We start from the raw sequence: 19,286 nt of genomic DNA, 5'->3' as shown, positions 1-19,286 counted from the left end.
ATGTTCAAGAAAGGAATTGATGTATTCTCAGCCCCCCCAAATCCCCACACATGAAGGATTCACCCCAGTTCTTTGGTAATAGAGAATCAGGTAGTTCTTCATCCCAGCAGCACTGACCGCATCAATCCCCCACCCCATGAGTAGGCATGAGAACATCCAAAGCCCCTGATATCTGCAAAACCTCAGCTCCCAATATCTGCATAACCTCAGCTTCAAACACTGGCAAAAACTCAGCTCCAGACACTGGAACAACCTCAGCTCCAGACACCGGCAAAACCTCAGCTCCAGACACCGGCAAAACCTCAGCTCCAGACACCGGCAAAACCTCAGCTCCAGACACCGGCACAACCTCAGCTCCAGACACCGGCACAACCTCAGCTCCAGACACCGGCACAACCTCAGCTCCAGACACCGGCACAACCTCAGCTCCAGACACCGGCACAACCTCAGCTCCAGACACTGGCACAACCTCAGCTCCAGACACCGGCATAACCTCAGCTCCAAATACCGGCAAAACCAGACACCAACACAACCTCAGCTCCAGACACCGGCACAACCTCAGCTCCAGACACCGGCACAACCTCACCTCCAGACACCGGCACAATCTCTGCTCCAGCCACCAACACAACCTCAGCTCCAGACACCGGCACAACCTCAGCTCCAGACACCGGCACAACCTCAGCTCCAAATACCAGCAAAACCTCAACTCCAGACACCGGCACCATCTCAGCTCCAAATACCAGTACAATCTCAGCTCCAGAAACCGGCACAACCTCAGCTCCAGATAACGGCACAACCTCAGCTCCAGATAATGGCACAATCTCTGCTCCAGCCACCAACACAACCTCAGCTCCAGACACCGGCACAACCTCAACTCCAGACACCAGCAAAATCTCAGCTCCAGACACCGGCAAAACCTCACCTCCAGACACCGGCAAAACCTCACCTCCAGACACCGGCACAATCTCTGCTCCAGCCACCAACACAACCTCAGCTCCAGACACCGGCACAACCTCAGCTCCAGACACCGGCACAACCTCAGCTCCAGACACCGGCACAACCTCAGCTCCAGACACCGGCACAACCTCAGCTCCAGACACTGGCAAAACCTCAACTCCAGACACCGGCACCATCTCAGCTCCAAATACCAGTACAATCTCAGCTCCAGAAACGGGCACAACCTCAGCTCCAGATAACGGCACAACCTCAGCTCCAGATAACGGCACAACCTCAGCTCCAGATACCGGCACAACCTCAGCTCCAGATACCGGCACAATCTCAGCTCCAGATACCGGTACAACCTCAGCTCCAGATACCGGCACAATCTCAGCTCCAGATACCGGCACAATCTCAGCTCCAGATACCGGCACAATCTCAGCTCCAGATACCGGCACAATCTCAGTCCAGATACCGGCACAATCTCAGCTCCAGATACCGGCACAATCTCAGCTCCAGATACCGGCACAATCTCAGCTCCAGATACCGGCACAATCTCAGCTCCAGATACCGGCACAATCTCAGCTCCAGATACCGGCACAATCTCAGCTCCAGATACCGGCACAATCTCAGCTCCAGATACCGGCACAATCTCAGCTCCAGATACCGGCACAATCTCAGCTCCAGATACCGGCACAATCTCAGCTCCAGATACCGGCACAATCTCAGCTCCAGAGCAGCTAGCTGAGAGACCAGGTTCATTTTCCACATCTCTTTCCAGCACCAGTGAAGATACAGCCCCAGCAAGCCCAGCACAGCACCCCCATGATCCTCAAGCTACTTGCAGGTTGGAAATTAATGTTTCCCAGGCAATTTGGTGATGGTGCTTGCTACATATGCAAAATCAGATCCATACCAAAGGGCAGGCCTGGAAGAAAACATACCACTGCATGCTCATTCAAATAGGCTTGGTGGCTTCTCTCACAGGCCTGCTCATTGATGTAGTTTTTATTCCACAGTGTGCAATGTGCAAGTTGATGGGGAGTCACTCCATTAGGCTGGGTTCACCCCTGAGGGGCAACATACCACTGAGTTTATACCAGTCTCATTCACATTTACATCCTTATTCAGAGTGCTGTGGAATGAATAAGGTCATAAATCATTACACTCCATATTTAACAGGTTTGAATAACACAATTAAAAAAGGAATGAAGAAACAATCAGTGCCAGACTTTCAACTTCTTCAAAACCTGTATTAGTCCTGAAGCATTTCATTCATCTCATTGGATACACTACTTGTTGATGTATATATAGTCTTGATACCAGAAGGGCGTCATACCAACAGTTGGTGAATGCTTTTTATAACAATCTACTGATACATAATTGTTGCATAATAAGGAGCAACGCAATGTAATTATATACATTAGATCCAGGGGAGTTGGTGGGGGTGTGGAATTTGGTAGTAATTCAAATTCTATCTAACAGGAATAATGAGACTGATGTCAACCAGTCAACAACAAATTGAAATTCAGAAAAACTTACTTTTACCAGATATGTACACAAGTAGATTTAACTGTTTCCCTCCTTTAGTTGGTTTCCCTTTGCTTTCTACACATTGTTCTTACTTCCCTAAATGTTTCTCTTTTGTTCTTTCTCAACTGAAGGGATATCATCCTACAAACTCTTCATCCTAGAGACTTACAGCACAGAAGAAGGCTATTCAGCCCATCATGTCTGTGTTGACTCTTCACGAAAGCAATCCAAAACGAATCCTACTGGCTTGCTCTCTCCCCACAATCCTGTACTTTCTTCTGCAGCAAATATTTACCCACTTTTCCAGTAAAATATACAATGGTCTCAGCCTCAACTATTCCCTATGGCAAAGCAGTCCATGTTCCAATAACCCTCCATAAAAATAACTCTCTCCTAATCTCTCTCCTCACTCTCCGTGATCATTTTAAATTGATGACTTCTCCATGAACTCCCCAACGAAAGGAGACAGTCCTTCTCTATTCACTCTATCAAAACCATTCATAATTTTAAAAACCCTCATTAAATCTCCTCTGTTCCAGTGCAATTAGTCCCAGTATATCAAATCTCTCCTCGTCACTTTAGGTTCCCATCCCTGGTCAATCTATGCTGTACACTCTTTAAGGCTTTAATATCCTTTGATGATGGGGTGCTCAAAACCACACAGAGAACTCTAACAGTGACCTAACCAATTTCTTTTTATAAAGCCATCATAACAGTTTTACTTTGGTATTTTCTGTTCCTGTTTATAAAATCTTCACACTTTTGAAAGCAGGCCTCATCAAATGGGCTGAGGTATTCTGATTCTCTGCTCTTCAGACTGCCATTTTAAAATTAATGGGCAGAAAATGGAAACCCCAGGTACAATCCCCATTTTTAGTCATTTCTTTTCTTGGCTTCAGAACTGTACAATTCTTTACCTCCCTTCCCCCTATTATCTGTACAGCTTTAAACCCTGAGCTTAGTATCATCTAATTACCACATGATTAATTCCCTCTTCTCTTCAACTCCTTTTAACTTTGCTAATCCTGTTTCTACAGGCCTTGGTGCTTCATCTAGGTTTCTCAATCAAAAAGCCCTTTTTTTTTTAAACACCACAGAGGCATCACATTACAAGTATATAAATTAAAAATCAATATAATCTAGAGAAATAGATTGATTACGTTCATTCGGAAGATACAAACTGCAATGCTATCAAGTACACATGATATTTAATGAAGAATAAGAGTGTTCTCAGATGTCTGATGGGTTATAATATGCAGTCACATGAAGCTCAGTCTACGTATCCAGTGACAGTTGTTGGAGAGCTGCTTACCTGAGTGTCCCCGGGGGTGATGGCTGGAGGCAGACAGTGACTTACAGCAAAGCATTAAAACGGAGACCAGCAGCAGCCAGTGAGTGAGGAGCATTGATCTCGCACAGAATCTCATCCTAATAGAAAGAATAAAAACACAAGCAGAGAAAAACAAATTGCGGCTACATGGAAACTCAGAATCAGCATTTGAAATATCAACGTGGACATCCGGGCCCCACTCATGGACAATGCTTGGAAAGACTCAGATACATTTTCTCTCACTAATGCTGATCTCTGATAGAAAAGAGACAGAAAATGCTAGCCAATTGTTGTGTCTTCATATTCTTTTTTCCCCTTGGGAAATAATGTGGAGTATTAGAAGGATGGATAGGCTGATTAATGACCTGAAAGGCTGCATTGTGAACACTCCTTCCATGGCCATTTAGGCCTGGAATGGGACTCAACCCAGAGTCTTCTGGCTCAGAGGCAAGAGTGCTACCAACTGAACCACAGGACCCCCTTGCTAGCCAGATTTATGTTAGCTCGTCATGTGTCCACCTGTGCTGGAAGATATGGGTTCAGATTCACTATTCATCATAGGACAAGCTCCCAACTAGGAGCATGCCAGCGGGGAAAGCACCTGGCTTCTGTTCTGCAGATTCTTACCAGGAAGGAGGAAGAAATTCATCCCGAACTATTCTGGCACACTGATCATTTACAGAAGGGCGTTAGCCTGGGAGCAGCTGACCCACCCTCTCGCCTGCAGCACGGTGGAGGGCATCAACATGGAGATTAAAGAGGTGAGAAGAGTGTATCTGTGAGAGAACTTAGAAAGTGATGATATAAAAGTTTTACTAAATTCTGAAAGCTCACTTTCTTGGGTGATGATACATTACTATTACATGGTGCCTGCAAATGCATACGTGGACATTCTTATTTAGTTCCATACAAGCAGAGACCTGCAGCAAAACATTTGCGGTCATATTGGTATTTTTTATTGCAACATACTTCCTTAAGTATGAGGCACAGTGTAGCTTTCGAGCAGAGAGATCCACCATTGACATGCTGTTCTCCCTTCGCCAGCTACAGGAGAAATGCCGTGAACAACAGATACCCCTCTACGTTGCTTTCATTGATCTCACCAAAGCCTTTGACCTCGTCAGCAGACGTGGTCTCTTCAGACTACTAGAAAAGATCGGATGTCCACCAAAGCTACTAAGTATCATCACCTTATTCCATGACAATATGAAAGGCACAATTCAGCATAGTGGCGCCTCATCAGACCCCTTTCCTATCCTGAGTGGCGTTAAACTGGGCTGTGTTCTCGCACCTACACTGTTTGGGATCTTCTTCTCCCTGCTTCTCTCACTTGCGTTCAAGTCTTCAGAAGAAGGAACTTTCCTCCACACAAGATCAGGTGCCGTCTCCGACGCATCTGCTCTGATGATGCTACCTTCCATGACGGTGCTTCTGATATGACCTCCCTTTTTCCTCAACCGAGGATTTCCCCCCACTGTGGTTGACAGGGCCCTCAACCGTGTCCGGCCCATTCCCCGCACCTCTACCCTCACCCCTTCCCCTCCCTCCCAGAACCGTGACAGGGTTCCCCTTGTCCTCACTTTTCACCCCATCAGCCTCCATATCCAAAGGATCATCCTCCGCCATTTCCACCACCTCCAGCGTGACACCACTACCAGTCGCATCTTCCCCTCCCTTCCCCTGTCAGCATTCCGAAGGGATCGTTCCCTCCGCAACACCCTGGTCCACTCCTCCATTACCCCCACCACCTCGTCCCCGTCCCATGGCACCTTCCCCTGCAAACGCAGGAGGTGTAATACCTGCCCATTTACCTCCTCTCTCCTCACTATCCCAGACCCCAAACACTCCTTTCAAGTGAAGCAGTGATTTACTTGTACTTCTTTCAATGTAGTATACTGTATTCGCTGCTCACAGTGTGGTCTCCTCTACATTGGGGAGACCAAGCGCAGACTGGGTGACCGCTTTGCGGAACATCTCCGCTCAGTCCGCAAGCAGGACCCTGAGCTTCCGGTTGCTTGCCATTTCAACACTCCCCCCTGCTCTCATGCTCACATCTCTGTCCTGGGATTGCTGCAGTGTTCCAGTGAACATCAACGCAAGCTCGAGGAACAGCATCTCATTTACCGATTAGGCACACTACAGCCTGCCGGACTGAACATTGAGTTCAATAATTTCAGAGCATGACGGGCCCCTCATTTTACTTTTATTTTTAGTCATTTTTTCTTCCTTTTTTTACATTCTTTTTTACATTTTTTACAATTTTTTTTTTTTGCATTTATTTCATTTCATCTTAGTTTGTTCCGTTTGCTTACCGACTGTTTTTTTCAGGTTTGCACTTGCTGCTGTTCAATATTCAGTATATTAACACCTAATATGTACTAATGCTTTGTCTTTCAACACACCATTAACATATTGTTTACCTTTGCTCCGTGACCTTTTGGTCAGCTATGTGGCCTGGTCCAATCTAGGTCTCCTTTGTTATCTCTTGCCCCACCCCCACCTCACTTGCTGATAACCTGTGACTTTTCTAATATTTGTCAGTTCCGAAGAAGGGTCACTAACCCGAAACGTTAACTCTGCTTCTCTTTTCAAAGATGCTGCCAGACCTGCTGAGTGGTTCCAGCATTTCTTGTTTTTATTTCAGATTTCCAGCATCCGCAGTATTTTGCTTTTATTATTATGGCAGGTTGTTCAACCTTGCATGTCTCAGAGCGAAGACCAAAGTTAGGAAAGTCCTCATCAAGGAACTCCTCTTTGCTGACGATGCTGCATTAACATCTCACACTGAAGAGTGTCTGCAGAGACTCATCGACAGGATTGCGGCTGCCTGCACCAAATTTGGCCTAACCATCAGCCTCAAGAAAACGAACATCATGGGACAGGATGTCAGAAATGCCCCATCCATAAATATCGGCGACCACACTCTGGAAGTGGTTCAAGAGTTCACCTACCTATGCTCAACTATCACCAGTAACCTGTCTCTCAATGCAGAATTCAACAAGCGCATGGGGAAGGCTTCCACTGCTATGTCCAGACTGGCCAAGAGTGTGTGGGAAAATGGCGCACTGACACAGAACACAAAAGTCCAAGTGTATCAAGCCTGTGTCCTCAGTACCTTGCTCTACGGCAGCGAGCCCTGGACAACGTACGTCAGCCAAGAGCGACATCTCAATTCATTCCATCTTCGCTGCCTCCGGAGAATCCTTGGCATCAGGTGGCAGGACCGTATCTCCAACACAGAAGTCCTCGAGGCAGCCAACATCCCCAGCATATACACCCTACTAAGCCAGCGGCGCCTGAGATGGCTTGGCCATGTGAGACACATGGAAATTGGCAGGATCCCTAAGGACACATTGTACAGCGAGCTCGTCACTGGTATCAGACCCACCGGCCGTCCTTGTCCCCGCTTTAAAGACGTCTGCAAATGCGACATGAAGTCCTGTGACATTGATCACAAGTCATGGGAGTCAGTTGCCAGCGATCACCAGAGCTGGCGGGCAACCATAAAGGCGGGGCTAAAGCGTGGCGAGTCGAAGAGACTTCGCAGTTGGCAGGAAAAACAGCCCCGACAACAAATTTTATCTGCAGCACCTGTGGAAGAGTCTGCCACTCTAGAATTGGCCTTTATAGCTACTCCAGGTGCTGCTTCACAAACCACTGACCACCTCCAGGCACTTACCCATTGTCTCTCGAGACAAGGAGGCCAAAGAAGAACTTTTTTAAATACAGGATTTCTAGTTATTCTTTCACCAAAGACTTTAACAGAATCAAAACTTCGCACTCTGGAAAAAGCTACATAAAGCTGTCCATGTGTAAAAACAGGCTGAAGAAGATAAATACAAATTTGGTCAAGAGTCTGGCCTTGTGAGTTGTTTACAGTCACGGAATATGCAAGTCTAATTGGGAACTGTTTCCCTGAGAGTTGAAAAGTCAAGTTTACATCTGATGGGCTCAATATTATTAAAGGAATAAACACTTCCTTCAACTCTGCCTGTTATCATTTCAGCATCTATCATTGAGGAAAACAGCTTCCTAACTACCAATCTTGTTCCATGACAAAGTCCTTGTTTAGGATTCAAGTTTCATAGCGCTGTTATGACAGCTCCTTCCTTGAGTCTAAGTTTGTGTGGTGGCATGCCCATTGGAGTTAGACGGTGTAGAAACTCTGGAGGGTACAGACTGTTGTCATCTTCTTCGTCTATAGAATCAACGCCGATGTATTCTTTCAATTCACTTGACAGCTTTTCTAATACTTTCTCATTCAAATTGTTATTTTTAGCACAAAGAATAGCTTTCATATAATAAGTTGTATTAAATACTTGTCCCTGCCATTTTGCCACACTTAATCAATTCCATCATCTCATCCATCCCTCCCATTCCATCCCTTCCCTCCCATGCCATTCCCATTGCATGCCATTCCATCCTTCCCATGCCATCCCTCTCAAGCCATCCCTATTCCATTTCTTCAATCCCTCCTATGCCATCCCCATCCCTCTCTTGTCACCCCCTTCCCTTCTATCAATCCCATCCCATCCCTCACAGAAACAATCTCTCCAGCCAGGGTAACTTTGTTGTTGGGCTCCCCTTAACTTCCGTCGTTATTGTTCTCCACCAATGCCCCCCAACCCTGTGGCCACCAACTGTTGGCAGCTGCACATACATCACACATTCCAGCCCCTTAGTGCCCCACATGCCTCCACGTGCGCCAGGCACGCCCACCAAATAAACCCACCAACAAACACAGCCCTTAAGCTGACCAACCAAATCAATCCGGGCATTGAAAGGGGGGGAAATATTAGCTGTTTTAGTGGACTTAAAAATGGATAAATCCCCAGGCCCAGATAAGATGTATCCCAGGCTGTTATGTGAGGCAAGAGAGGAGATAGCAGGGGCTTTGACACAAATTTTCAAATCCTCTCTGGCCACAGGTGAGGTACCAGAGGACTGGAAGACAGCGAATGTGGTACCATTATTCAAGAAGGGTAGTAGGGATAAACCAGGTAATTAGAGGCCGGTGAGTCTAACATCAGTGGTTGGGAAAATATTGGAAAAAATTCTGAGGGACAGGATTAATCTCCACTTGGAGAGGCAGGGATTAATCAGGGATAGTCAGCATGGCTTTGTTAGGGGTAGATCACGTCTAACAAACTTGATTGAATTTTTCGAGGAGGTGACTAGATGTGTCGATGAGGGTAAAGCAGTTGATGTAGTATACATGGATTTCAGTAAGGCTTTTGATAAGGTCCCGCATGGGAGATTGGTTAAGAAGGTAAGAGCCCATAGGATCCAGGGCAATTTGGCAAAGTGGATCCAAAATTGGCTTAGTGGCAGGAGGCAGAGAGTCTTGGTCGAGGGCTGTTTTTGCAATTGGAAGCCTCTGACCAGTGCTGTACCACAGGGATCGGTGCTGGGACCCTTGCTGTTTGTAGTGTACATTAATGATTTAGACGTGAATATAGGAGGTATGATCAGTAAGTTCGCAGATGACACGAAAATTGGTGGTGTTGTAAATAGTGAGGAGGAAATCCTTAGATTACAGGGAGATATAGATGGGCTGGTAAGATGGGCGGAGCAGTGGCAAATGGAATTTAATCCTGAAAAGTGTGAGGTAATGCATTTTGGGAGGACTAACAAGGCAAGGGAATACACAATGGATGGTAGGACCCTAAGAAGTACAGAAGGTCAGAGGGACCTTGGTGTACTTGTCCATAGATCACTGAAGGTAGATAAGGTGGTTAGGAAGGCATAAGGGATACTTGCCTTTATTAGCCGAGGCATAGAATATGAGCAGGAAGGTTATGATGGAGCTGCATAAAACGCTAGTTAGGCCACAGCTGGAGTACTGTGTACAGTTCTGGGCACCACACTATAGGAAGGATGTGATTGCACTGGAGAGGGTGCAGAGGAGATTCACCAGGATGTTGCCTGGGCTGGAGCATTTCAGTTATGAAGAGAGACTGAAAAGGCTAGGGTTGATTTGCTTAGAGCTGAGGAAGGCTGAGGGGGGACATGATTGAGGTGTACAAGATTATGAGGGGCATTGATAGGCTAGATAGGAGGAAACTTTTTCCCCTAGCAGAGGGGTCAAAAACCAGGGGGCATAGATTTAGGGTAAGGGGCAGGAGGTTTAGGGGAGATTTGAGGAAACAATTTTTCACCCAGAGGGTGGTTGGAATCTGGAATGCACTGCCTGAAGAGGTGGTGGAGGCAGGAACCCTCACAACATTTAAGTATTTAGATGACCAATTGAAATGCCATAGCATACAGGACTACGGGCCAAGTGCAGGAATATGGGATTAGAATAGTTGGGTGCTGTATGGCTGGCACAGAATTGATGGGCCGAAGGGCCTGTTTCTGTGCTGTATAACTCTATGACTCTGAAAACCGAGTATTATTATTAGATACTTTCTTGCACTACATATTTAAGATTAAGAGATCATTCCTTAGCAGAGGATGAGCTTTGGTCAAGTAGGGAGAGTGTGTCGGGGCCTGCCTGCATACTGAGAGTGGGTGAGAGTCAGGTAATGGGTAGTATTAATGTGGGCAATGGGGAGCAATCAATTGATCATTAGAATTACTACTATTTCTAACCACAGCATATTGAATAAATATGCAATATTGGTGATGAAAATCAGTAATAACTCCATTCAAACACAGAAAAACTCCTTCATAGGGTCCTTGTTTTACAGATTTTTATATGTAATTGGATAATTCAATTAGTTAGCTATTGTAACAGCTGAAGGATGAGCTCAAAATGAGGATGCAGAAGAAGAAATCCTGGATTTTAGCAGCCGAGTTTTCAGTATAGCTGCATTCATTGATGAAAGTCAGAGAACACCTCCATCCACCACCAGGATGATCCTGAGGGCTCTCCACTTCTTCCATGATTGGAGGCCCAACCAGTCCCCATCCACCATCATCCTCCACAGCCGCCTATCCAACCTTGTTCTCACATCGAACAACTTCTCCTTCAACTCCATTAACTTCCTCCAAATGAAAGGTGTCGCAATGGGTAACCACATGGGTGCTGCTAGCCCTGTATGTTTGTGGGATATGTGGAACATTTTTTATTCCAGTCCTACTCTGCGCCCCCTGCCACCCCCACCTCTTTTACAGGCACTTTGATGACTGCATCAGTGTCCTTTCCTGCTCTCGCCCTGAACTGGAAAATTCTATCCATTTTGCTTCCAATTTCCACCCTTTTCTTGTCTTCACATGGTCTATCTTCAACTCTTCTCTTCCATTCCTTGACTTCTCTGTCTCCATTTTAGGGGATAGGCTATCAACCAATATTCACTATAAGCCCACTGACACTCACAGCTACCTTGACTATACTTCTTCACACCCCGCCTCCTGTAAGGACTCTATTCCATTCTCCCAATTTCAGTGTCTTCGTCACATCTGTTCAGATGATGCAACCTTCCATACTAGCATTTCTGATATGTCTTCCTTTTTCCTTAACTGTGGAATTCTCCCCCCCCCCACCATGGTTGACAGGGCCCTCAACTGTGCTTATTCTATTTCACACACTTCTGTTCTCACCCCTTCTCCTCTCTCCCAGAACCATAATAGGATTCCCCTTGTCCTCACCTTCCGCCCCAACAGCCTCCGTTTTCAACAGATCATCCTCCACCATTTCTGCCACCTCCAGCACGATGCCACCACCAAACACATCGTCCCCTCCCCTCCCTTTTCAGCATTCCAAAGACACCATTCCCTCTGCGATACCCTAGTCCACTCCTCAGTAACCCCCAATACCTCTCCCTTTCCTAGGGCACCTGACAATGCAAGCACAGAAGATGCAACACCTGCCCTTTTACCTCCTCCCTTCTCATCATCCAAGGCACCAAAAATTCCTTCCAGGTGAAGCAGCAATTTACTTGTAATTCTTTCAATTTAGTATACTGTAGTCACTGCTTACAATGTGGTATGCTCTACATTGCGGAGACCAAACTAAGACTGGATGACTGCTTTCCGGAATACCTTCATTCAGTCCGCAAGCATGACCCTCCTGCAGTGTTCCAATGAAGCTCAACGCAAGCTCTGAAACAGCACCTCATCTTTTGACTGTGTACTCACCATTGTGTTCGACAATTTTAGATCGTAATTCCCCCCCCCCCCACCATTTTGTTTAATTGTATTTCAGAGAACACCAGGCCCTCCTCTGTCTAAATCGCTGCAGCTATAACTCCACATCCTTGCAAAGTGCTGCCCAATTCTTCTTCCTCTCTGTCTCCTCACTCACCCTGGCTTATCCTTTGTGGACTCTGGAGCATCATCAATTGAGTTTCCATCTAATCAGTCTCAGATTGCCCTGACTGGTGTATTCAAACGAGTGCAGCAGACTGTGGCAGCTCACACCTCTGAGGCTACAAGGCTATCGCTGGGCTTCCTCGATGCCTCCTGATACAATCTCATCAGAGTTAACCTAAGAAGGTCAGGCTTGGGAAGAGCAGACAGCTGTTTTTGCAGGGTTTACTGTGAATTGTCTTTGCTGGGTTGATTTAGACAGTTCCCAACATCTAGCAAAGCAAAGACTGTTGTCCAGCCTCCTGTTTTCCCCTATATTTTGCTCTCCAGTTTCCTTCTCTTCTGAATGTGTTGACTCATGCTGGAGTACATCCACTACTATTGTCTGATCCTCTGGCTCATCACGTGGTCACTCTGCATGTGAGAACGTGGAAAATGAGTCTTGGCATGTCATTTGACTGTGAGGGCAGGACAGTCAATCTGGTAATGTAGTCACCTGATATCCACATGCACAGTGGGGAAGGGTCACTGGTTAGCATGTTGCTTTGTAGGCCAAGGGTGTTGAAGCCAGTTGCAGTACCCCAAATACAAAAGTGGCCAATATTAGCAAACTCAGCACAGACTGGGGATAAAATTAAATCCCTAATCTACAAGAGTCATTACAACACTAAACAGTGCAATTACCACCTGAACTGTCCAGGGAGCTGGGCTGACCTTCAAGTGCATTCAAGCATCAGGAAATGCAGTTGATATTTTAGTGGGGCCTTTATTTAGCAGTTTTAAAAAAGATTACAGCTTTATCAGTCATTTAGTGGACTACTGGTTGTGCAGCCTGGCTCAATGATATTTGACAAACGTGTTTTCTAATAGTGAAATGTGTTAAGAATTTACTAACCAGGGTTCACAATTCCTCCCGTTGCTATGAAAGGTACATAGCAATTGTATTTCAAGTGAAATTGTAAATCCATTCTGAAAGAACTCATTTACCATCTTGCTACATATAGCCAACAGACAAAACCTTTGTAAATGGATTTCTGATGCTGCTACACATGATGACCAGAGCAATTCTTAACTATTGGTTCCAAATTGTGTAATTAAAGTTTTTAGGATGCTTGTGGTTTCTTCGGAAAATTTATACATTACAGTTTACTTAAAGTCAGTTGAATAAGGTGCTGGAATAAGGTGCCTTCATTCCACAACAGCTATCTTCTGCAGACTCAGGGCTGGGTTTTCTCAACTCCAGGGTCACCCCACTGCCGGGACTCAAGGTGGGTCGCGAGACCCTGGGCAACATTTTTTTGGCAGCAGCCAATTAAGAGGCCGCCACCAGGACTACTGTCCAATTGAGAATGGCAGCCCACCTCTCAGAGCTGCCCACCCAATCAATTCGACAGAGGTGGCCGCTGTTGAGGCTACAGGAAGAAGCAGAGGGCGCCTCCATGTTGACGTGCCCTCGAAGGTCGGGTAAGTTCTTTTTATTTAATGTGCCAGGGCCAGGCTGCCAACCCCCGGCAATCGGAGGGGTAAACCCTCCAGCAACAGTATCAGAGACGCGGTGGTGGCCATTGCCGCTGGGGTCACCCACCATGGGTAATTGAGTGGCCATTAAGGTAGGCGCCCCCACCACAATCCACCACCACCTCCGCCCCCCCCCCCCACCCCGGGAACCTGCTGGGAAGTCTCCATGGTTTACTTGGCGATCTCTCCACTCAGCAGGGGCCCGTCCCAACACTGGTAAAATGCCAGCAGGGGCGGTAAGTAGCCCTTAAGCCCTTAATTGGCCTATTAATTGGTTTAATCATCCGCCCGCCTCCGGTTGGCAGGTGGCCATGCCACTGCTGTTCCCACTATCAAAATATCCCGTGGTGGCAGGAAGACGTCGGGCTCCCCTCCCAACACCTTCCGCCGCCATTTTATGAAGCCTCCCACCTCCCAGTGCATCTCCAGAGGGCTGGTAAAATCCAGCCCTCACAGTAGAAGGCAGGATGGGACACAATGTCAAGTTTGCAGAGCATGCAGACCATATCTTCCATAAGACAACCAGCAACACAATTCCAGATAGAGTATCTGAGGATCTCGTCACAGAATTAGTAATTTATGGGAAATCTTTCATTGTTAAGCAATGCTTCTATCCTAGATGTCCTGCCTGTTGCGCCTGTGTAAATACAACATTTTGAGAAAATGCAATGGGGTTAAAATGTTGGATTAATCCTCAAGCACTCTTCAGTTTAAGCAAAACCTTTGTGTTCTCAGAGATCAGGTTATAGGGTGCAAATATCAAAAGGTCAATTTGAGCTACAGTTGCAAATCATAGCGGACATCATTATATTGTTATTTCTTTAATTGGCTTCAAGTTTCCTGTAACAAGCCCTACGTTTTAAGTATATCAATAAAGATAATGGGGTGAAGCCGGGCAATGAGGTTACAGATTGTGGTTGAATACAATACTGCTCCTGCTGCTGGCCCATAGCACCTCAAGGATGCCCAGATTTGAGCTGCTAGATTTGCTCTGAATCTATCCCATTCAGCACAGTGGTAGTGCCACACAACACAATGGAAGGTATCCTCAGTGTGAAGACAGGACTTAATTTCCAAAAGGACCGTGTGGTGGTCACTCCTACCAATACTGTCATGGACAGATGTTTCTGCGACAGGTAGATTGGTGAGGGTGAGGTCATGTAGTTTTTTTCCTTCTTGTTGGTTTTCTCACCACCTGCCGCAGGCCCAGTCTGACAGGCATGTTCTTCAGGAGTCTGCCTGCTTGGTCAATTGTGTGTGCTACTGAGCCACTCTTGGTGCTGGACATTGAAGTCCCCCACACAGAATACATTCTGTGCTCTTGCTACCCTCAGTGGATCTTCCAAGTGGTGTGCTACACGGAGGAGTACTGATTCACCAGCTGAAGTAGGGCGGGCGGTGGTAATCAGCAGGAGGTTTCCTTGCCCCTGTTTGACCTGATGCCATGCAATGTCATGTGGTCCGGAGTGAATGTTGAGGACTCCCAGGGCCACTCCCTCCCAACTGTATACCACTGTGCCGCCACCTCTGGTGGGTCTGTCCTGCCGGTGGGATAGGACATATTCAGGGATTGTGATAGAGAAGTGCGACATTGGCAGTAAGATATGATTCTGTAAGTATGACTATGTCAGGCTGTTGCTTGACTAGTCTGTGGGACAGCTCTCTCAGTTTTGGCACAAGTCCCCAGACGTTAGCGAGGAGGTCTTTGCAGGGTCGACAGGGCGCCATGTACCTTTGTCCTTTCTGGTGCCAAGGTCGATGCTGGGTGGTCCATTCAGTTTTGTTGTTATTCTATCTTCCCCTGTTTCAAATCTTTATTTTCTCTTCCCTCTTCAAATACAATGGTCTCTGCCTCAGCTATTCCCTATAGCAAAGCATTCCATACTCATAACAATTCTCCACATGAAGACATTTCTGCTAACCTTTTTTCCTCACTCTCTTAGTCTAAATTTTATTTTCAATTATCCTTCAGCAGACTCTCCAACTCAAAGAAATAGTTTTTCCCTATTCACCCTATCATAGCCCTCTATTATTTTAATGAGAGGGTTAATGTTTCTTCTATGTAAGGTTGCACCAAGGGGCTGAGATTGGTCTATGCCAATAGCGCAAAACAGGCTCATAGTGAATCTGCAGACAATTTTTCATGGCACCAGTTTTTATTTTCCATTTACTTAGAAAATTTTGCTCAGATTCAAAGCAAATAAAACAACAGTGAGACCGCCATGAGCGTATTGAATGGTGGAGCAGGCTCAAGGGGCCATATGGTCTACTCCCGCTCCTATTTCTTATGTTCTTATGAGACGAGGAAGTGAGTCCCCAAAAAGAGACTGAACTATCGCTCTGGGAACTTCAGAGCAAAGAAGATTGATCATGGTGAAAAATCGGCTGCTGATTCGTTACGAGCCCATTGCACGCTGCAGGCATCAACCAATTTCGCCTAAGTCTCACATAGTCACTATACAACATATGTTTCTGCCACTCTGGCAGTGTCAAATTAGAATTCCAGCCTCGTATAAAAGGCTGATGCAAATGGATGCCCCTTCTGCAGGTACTCTTCTACCCTGTCCTCTCATTTCATGCTGGCACACATCTCACCAACTGTTCATGTTAGCTCTCCTCTCCACCTTCCTTCTCAGTTCATGCCATCATTCTCTCAACCCTCGTTCCAGTTCATTCTGCCACTCAACCCCTCCTTTCTCAATTTAAACTTATATTCTTTTACCCTACCGTGCCCACACCCCCCCCCCAACCTTTGCTAGTCTACATTGGCATTCCACTGCCTGTCCCTCCTTTATACACACAGAACTCTCCGCTCCCCTACTAGCTGGCAATCTTCTGCATCTTTCTTTCCTCAGTTTACAATGGCACTCTTCTTCCTCCCAAATTCAAAATGGACAATCTTATCCTACTTCTCTCCAAGGTCACACAGGCACTGTTCTTCCTTCTCTCCCAGTTTACATTGGAACTTTCTCCCTTCCGTATCGGCACTACCCATGGCTGCTATCTAATGCTGATGCTGTTCTGGGTATAGAACTCTGCTTTATGCTGTATGTGGGAATTCCTGAACTCACCAGCTGTCACAAGAATTCCTATCCAGAATATGTGGTAGCATCCGATTGCCTGGAGCAGCAGCAGCATCAGGTATGAGTCAGGAACAGTGTTGATTGTCATCACAAACATAATGAAGCAGATACCAGCTCCAAAATGTTATTTGTCTAACAGAAACATACATGGTTTGCATGAATGTAATCCACAACATATGTGGGCTGTGAGATTCAGTGCCTTCAACTTTCCACTCAAGTTGTAAAGTAGTGCTTAATATGAGGTCAGGCAGTGAAGCGAGGCCATGTTTTGCATGAAGCAATGCAGACCTGCAAAGAGAGTAGCACAGCAGCAGTGGCAGGATATAGCCAGAACAACGATTGCCAACATGGCCAAACCGCACATGGCAGCTCACTGTCAGAGCAGGCAAGGTCAGAGAAGGTCACCCTCTCAGGATGCCAGGAATTCAGTGACAGTGACCTCATCTGTTAAAGTGATTGAATTGCTTTCAATTGATACCCAGGAGGCAGCACACCATCAATTTTCGCTGGAAGTCTTCCTTTCTTCACAACCTTACTTACAATCACCTCACTTAAAACCTCAAACAGAATATAATTACTTGGCGTACGTACCTGTTATCATACCCATCGCGGGCTGCATGCTGCCCCTGGGCTTTACTGTATCTCACAATAACCAAAGTAATTTTCACTTCCTGCATTTTTGTTTTTAAAAAGGAAAATAGCAGACAGAAAACAGTGACTGGTGCTGGGACCCCCAAACCTCTACCCTCTGCTGTTGTTGTAGAAACCCAACTGGTTCATAAATGTTCTTCGGGGCAAGATACCTGCCACCCCTACCTAGTCTGGACTACATGTGACTCCACACTACGAATTTGACTCTCAATGCCCTGAAGGCAACAAGGGATGAGTAATAAATAGTGCCTTGCCAGTGTTGCCAACATCACAAGAGAAAATAATGAAAAATACTTTGGTGAAGGTGCCAAGAAGGGCAATAAGGATAATTATTGCGCAGTAGAGATAGGCATGATGTCACAGGTAGATGGGGATTTAGAGAGGGTGTAATCCACGTACTTAAGATTATTAAAGCTATGAGCAACATGAATGTAGAAAATGTGCTTGAGATGATGGATTCAGGTAGGACTAGGGGCAGTACATATAAACTGAGGAAACAGACAGTGATATTGGCTATCTAGAATTTTTACTTTTCTCAAAGGTGATCAGAGTTGGGTAAAGATTTCAGAAGGAAGTATTGAGGAGATATTGAAGATTAAGTCTTTACAATCCTTCAGCATGGAGTTAGATGGATTTCCGGTATTAAAACTGTATGGAAAATGAGAGGAAATTACTCTGGGACCTCCTGGGTCTTGTCTGGTCACTCGTGAAGAGTTAAAGAATTAATTTTTGCCAGAGAAATCCTAACCAGCTATAGGCTTCTGGTTATTTACCTTTTGCAAGAGGTGGAGGCAAGATATGGTTGGTACACAGAGCTGAAACAGATGGGGGCAAGCCTGATGATTTTTTCTCATCCTGGACATATGCGTGAAAAGTCACAGGGTCTGGTCATCCAAGCAACATGCAAGTTGTAGCCTGCAGTAGGTCCAACTCAGAACTTGGCGACCATGAAATGAGAGCTACGTCAGTAAAAAAGGCTCCACAACGAACGTAACATCCCAAACACCTTACACTCTACTGCCATTCAGGTAGGTCCTAGGAGAAGCACAAACTAGATTTAAGAGGTCGCACATCATACACCCATGCCAATTGGAAGCACAGTGGTAAAAAGCACTAGGCATACAAGCAGTATGAGTATTAATCAAAATTATGATTGTGCCTAAGTTGTGTGTGCAAGCATTGTTCTTTCTGAGGTTTTGGAGGAGTTGCATTGATCAGTGGATTGAACAAGAGTTGGTGTGCAGAGTGGAAGCTTTGTAAATGATCATATATTTATGGTGGTAAGGGGGAGTTATGGTAGCCTTCACAGGAAGTCCTCTTTGTTAGGCAAAATTGTGCAGCATACAGCACGTCATCGCAATCCTTGAGACCTTCACTGGACTGTACTTCAGAACACTCCCAAATCGATCAAACGCATATACAATGTGCTTGTGATGTGCTCTATAATGATACTAGTGGATAAGCGTAGCATTGTTCAGCTGGGATCATGTGAAAGCACCCAGATAGGATCAGTCATCACTTCAGCAAATACTGGTCTCCAATGATCTACCTAGAGATATGTCATTCTGTTGTGAACAGAAATAAAATGTATCATGACAGATCCCTGGGTAGGGAGCATTTACTTATAGTGTGGCACCGATCTCAAACAAGTTGCACATTGAGAGAGTGGTAATTTATCCTATTGATACACAAATGGCCATTGATGAAGAAAGTGTGCACGGCCATATCAGTTCAATCCATAATTCCTTGCAACTTGGAGAATCCTGGCACTCTGTAAAATTGTAGTGCCCATCATGGTTGTCACCAGTTCTCCGTGCAGAAACTAATAAATTGATAGCTCTAGAGAAAATGCAATTGGAACTTGCAGCTTGATGCATCTGTGAACAACTGTTTAGCTTATGTTTTAGATATGTACAGTGTCAGCCTGGCGTGAAGGCCAGTGACAGAATAATCTGAAGAGGAAGGAGGGGTGAGAAAAATGCCAG

The 19,286-nt window shown here is 45.8% G+C and overlaps 1 protein-coding gene across 5 annotated transcripts in view; it reads right to left on the bottom strand.

Moving 5' to 3' along the window:
• LOC137380037 (chemokine-like protein TAFA-4) overlaps nucleotides 1-19,286 on the bottom strand; it is a 314,371-nt gene that overhangs the window by 267,500 nt on the left and 27,585 nt on the right. For all 5 annotated transcript variants that reach the window (XR_010976954.1, XR_010976955.1, XR_010976956.1 and 2 more), the window contains exon 3: nucleotides 3,782-3,897. Coding sequence is in view for 1 of the 5 variants with exons in the window: in XM_068051559.1 (XP_067907660.1) it covers nucleotides 3,782-3,896 (115 nt within the window). In the remaining 4 variants the exon portion in view is untranslated. The remainder of the gene's footprint in view (nucleotides 1-3,781; nucleotides 3,898-19,286) is intronic.

Source organism: Heterodontus francisci, chromosome 19, assembly GCF_036365525.1.
Source record: "Heterodontus francisci isolate sHetFra1 chromosome 19, sHetFra1.hap1, whole genome shotgun sequence".
Classification (NCBI taxonomy): Eukaryota; Metazoa; Chordata; class Chondrichthyes; order Heterodontiformes; family Heterodontidae; genus Heterodontus; species Heterodontus francisci.
The sequence above is the reverse complement of the archived record's forward strand: the minus strand, read 5'-3'. Positions and strand labels throughout refer to the sequence as shown.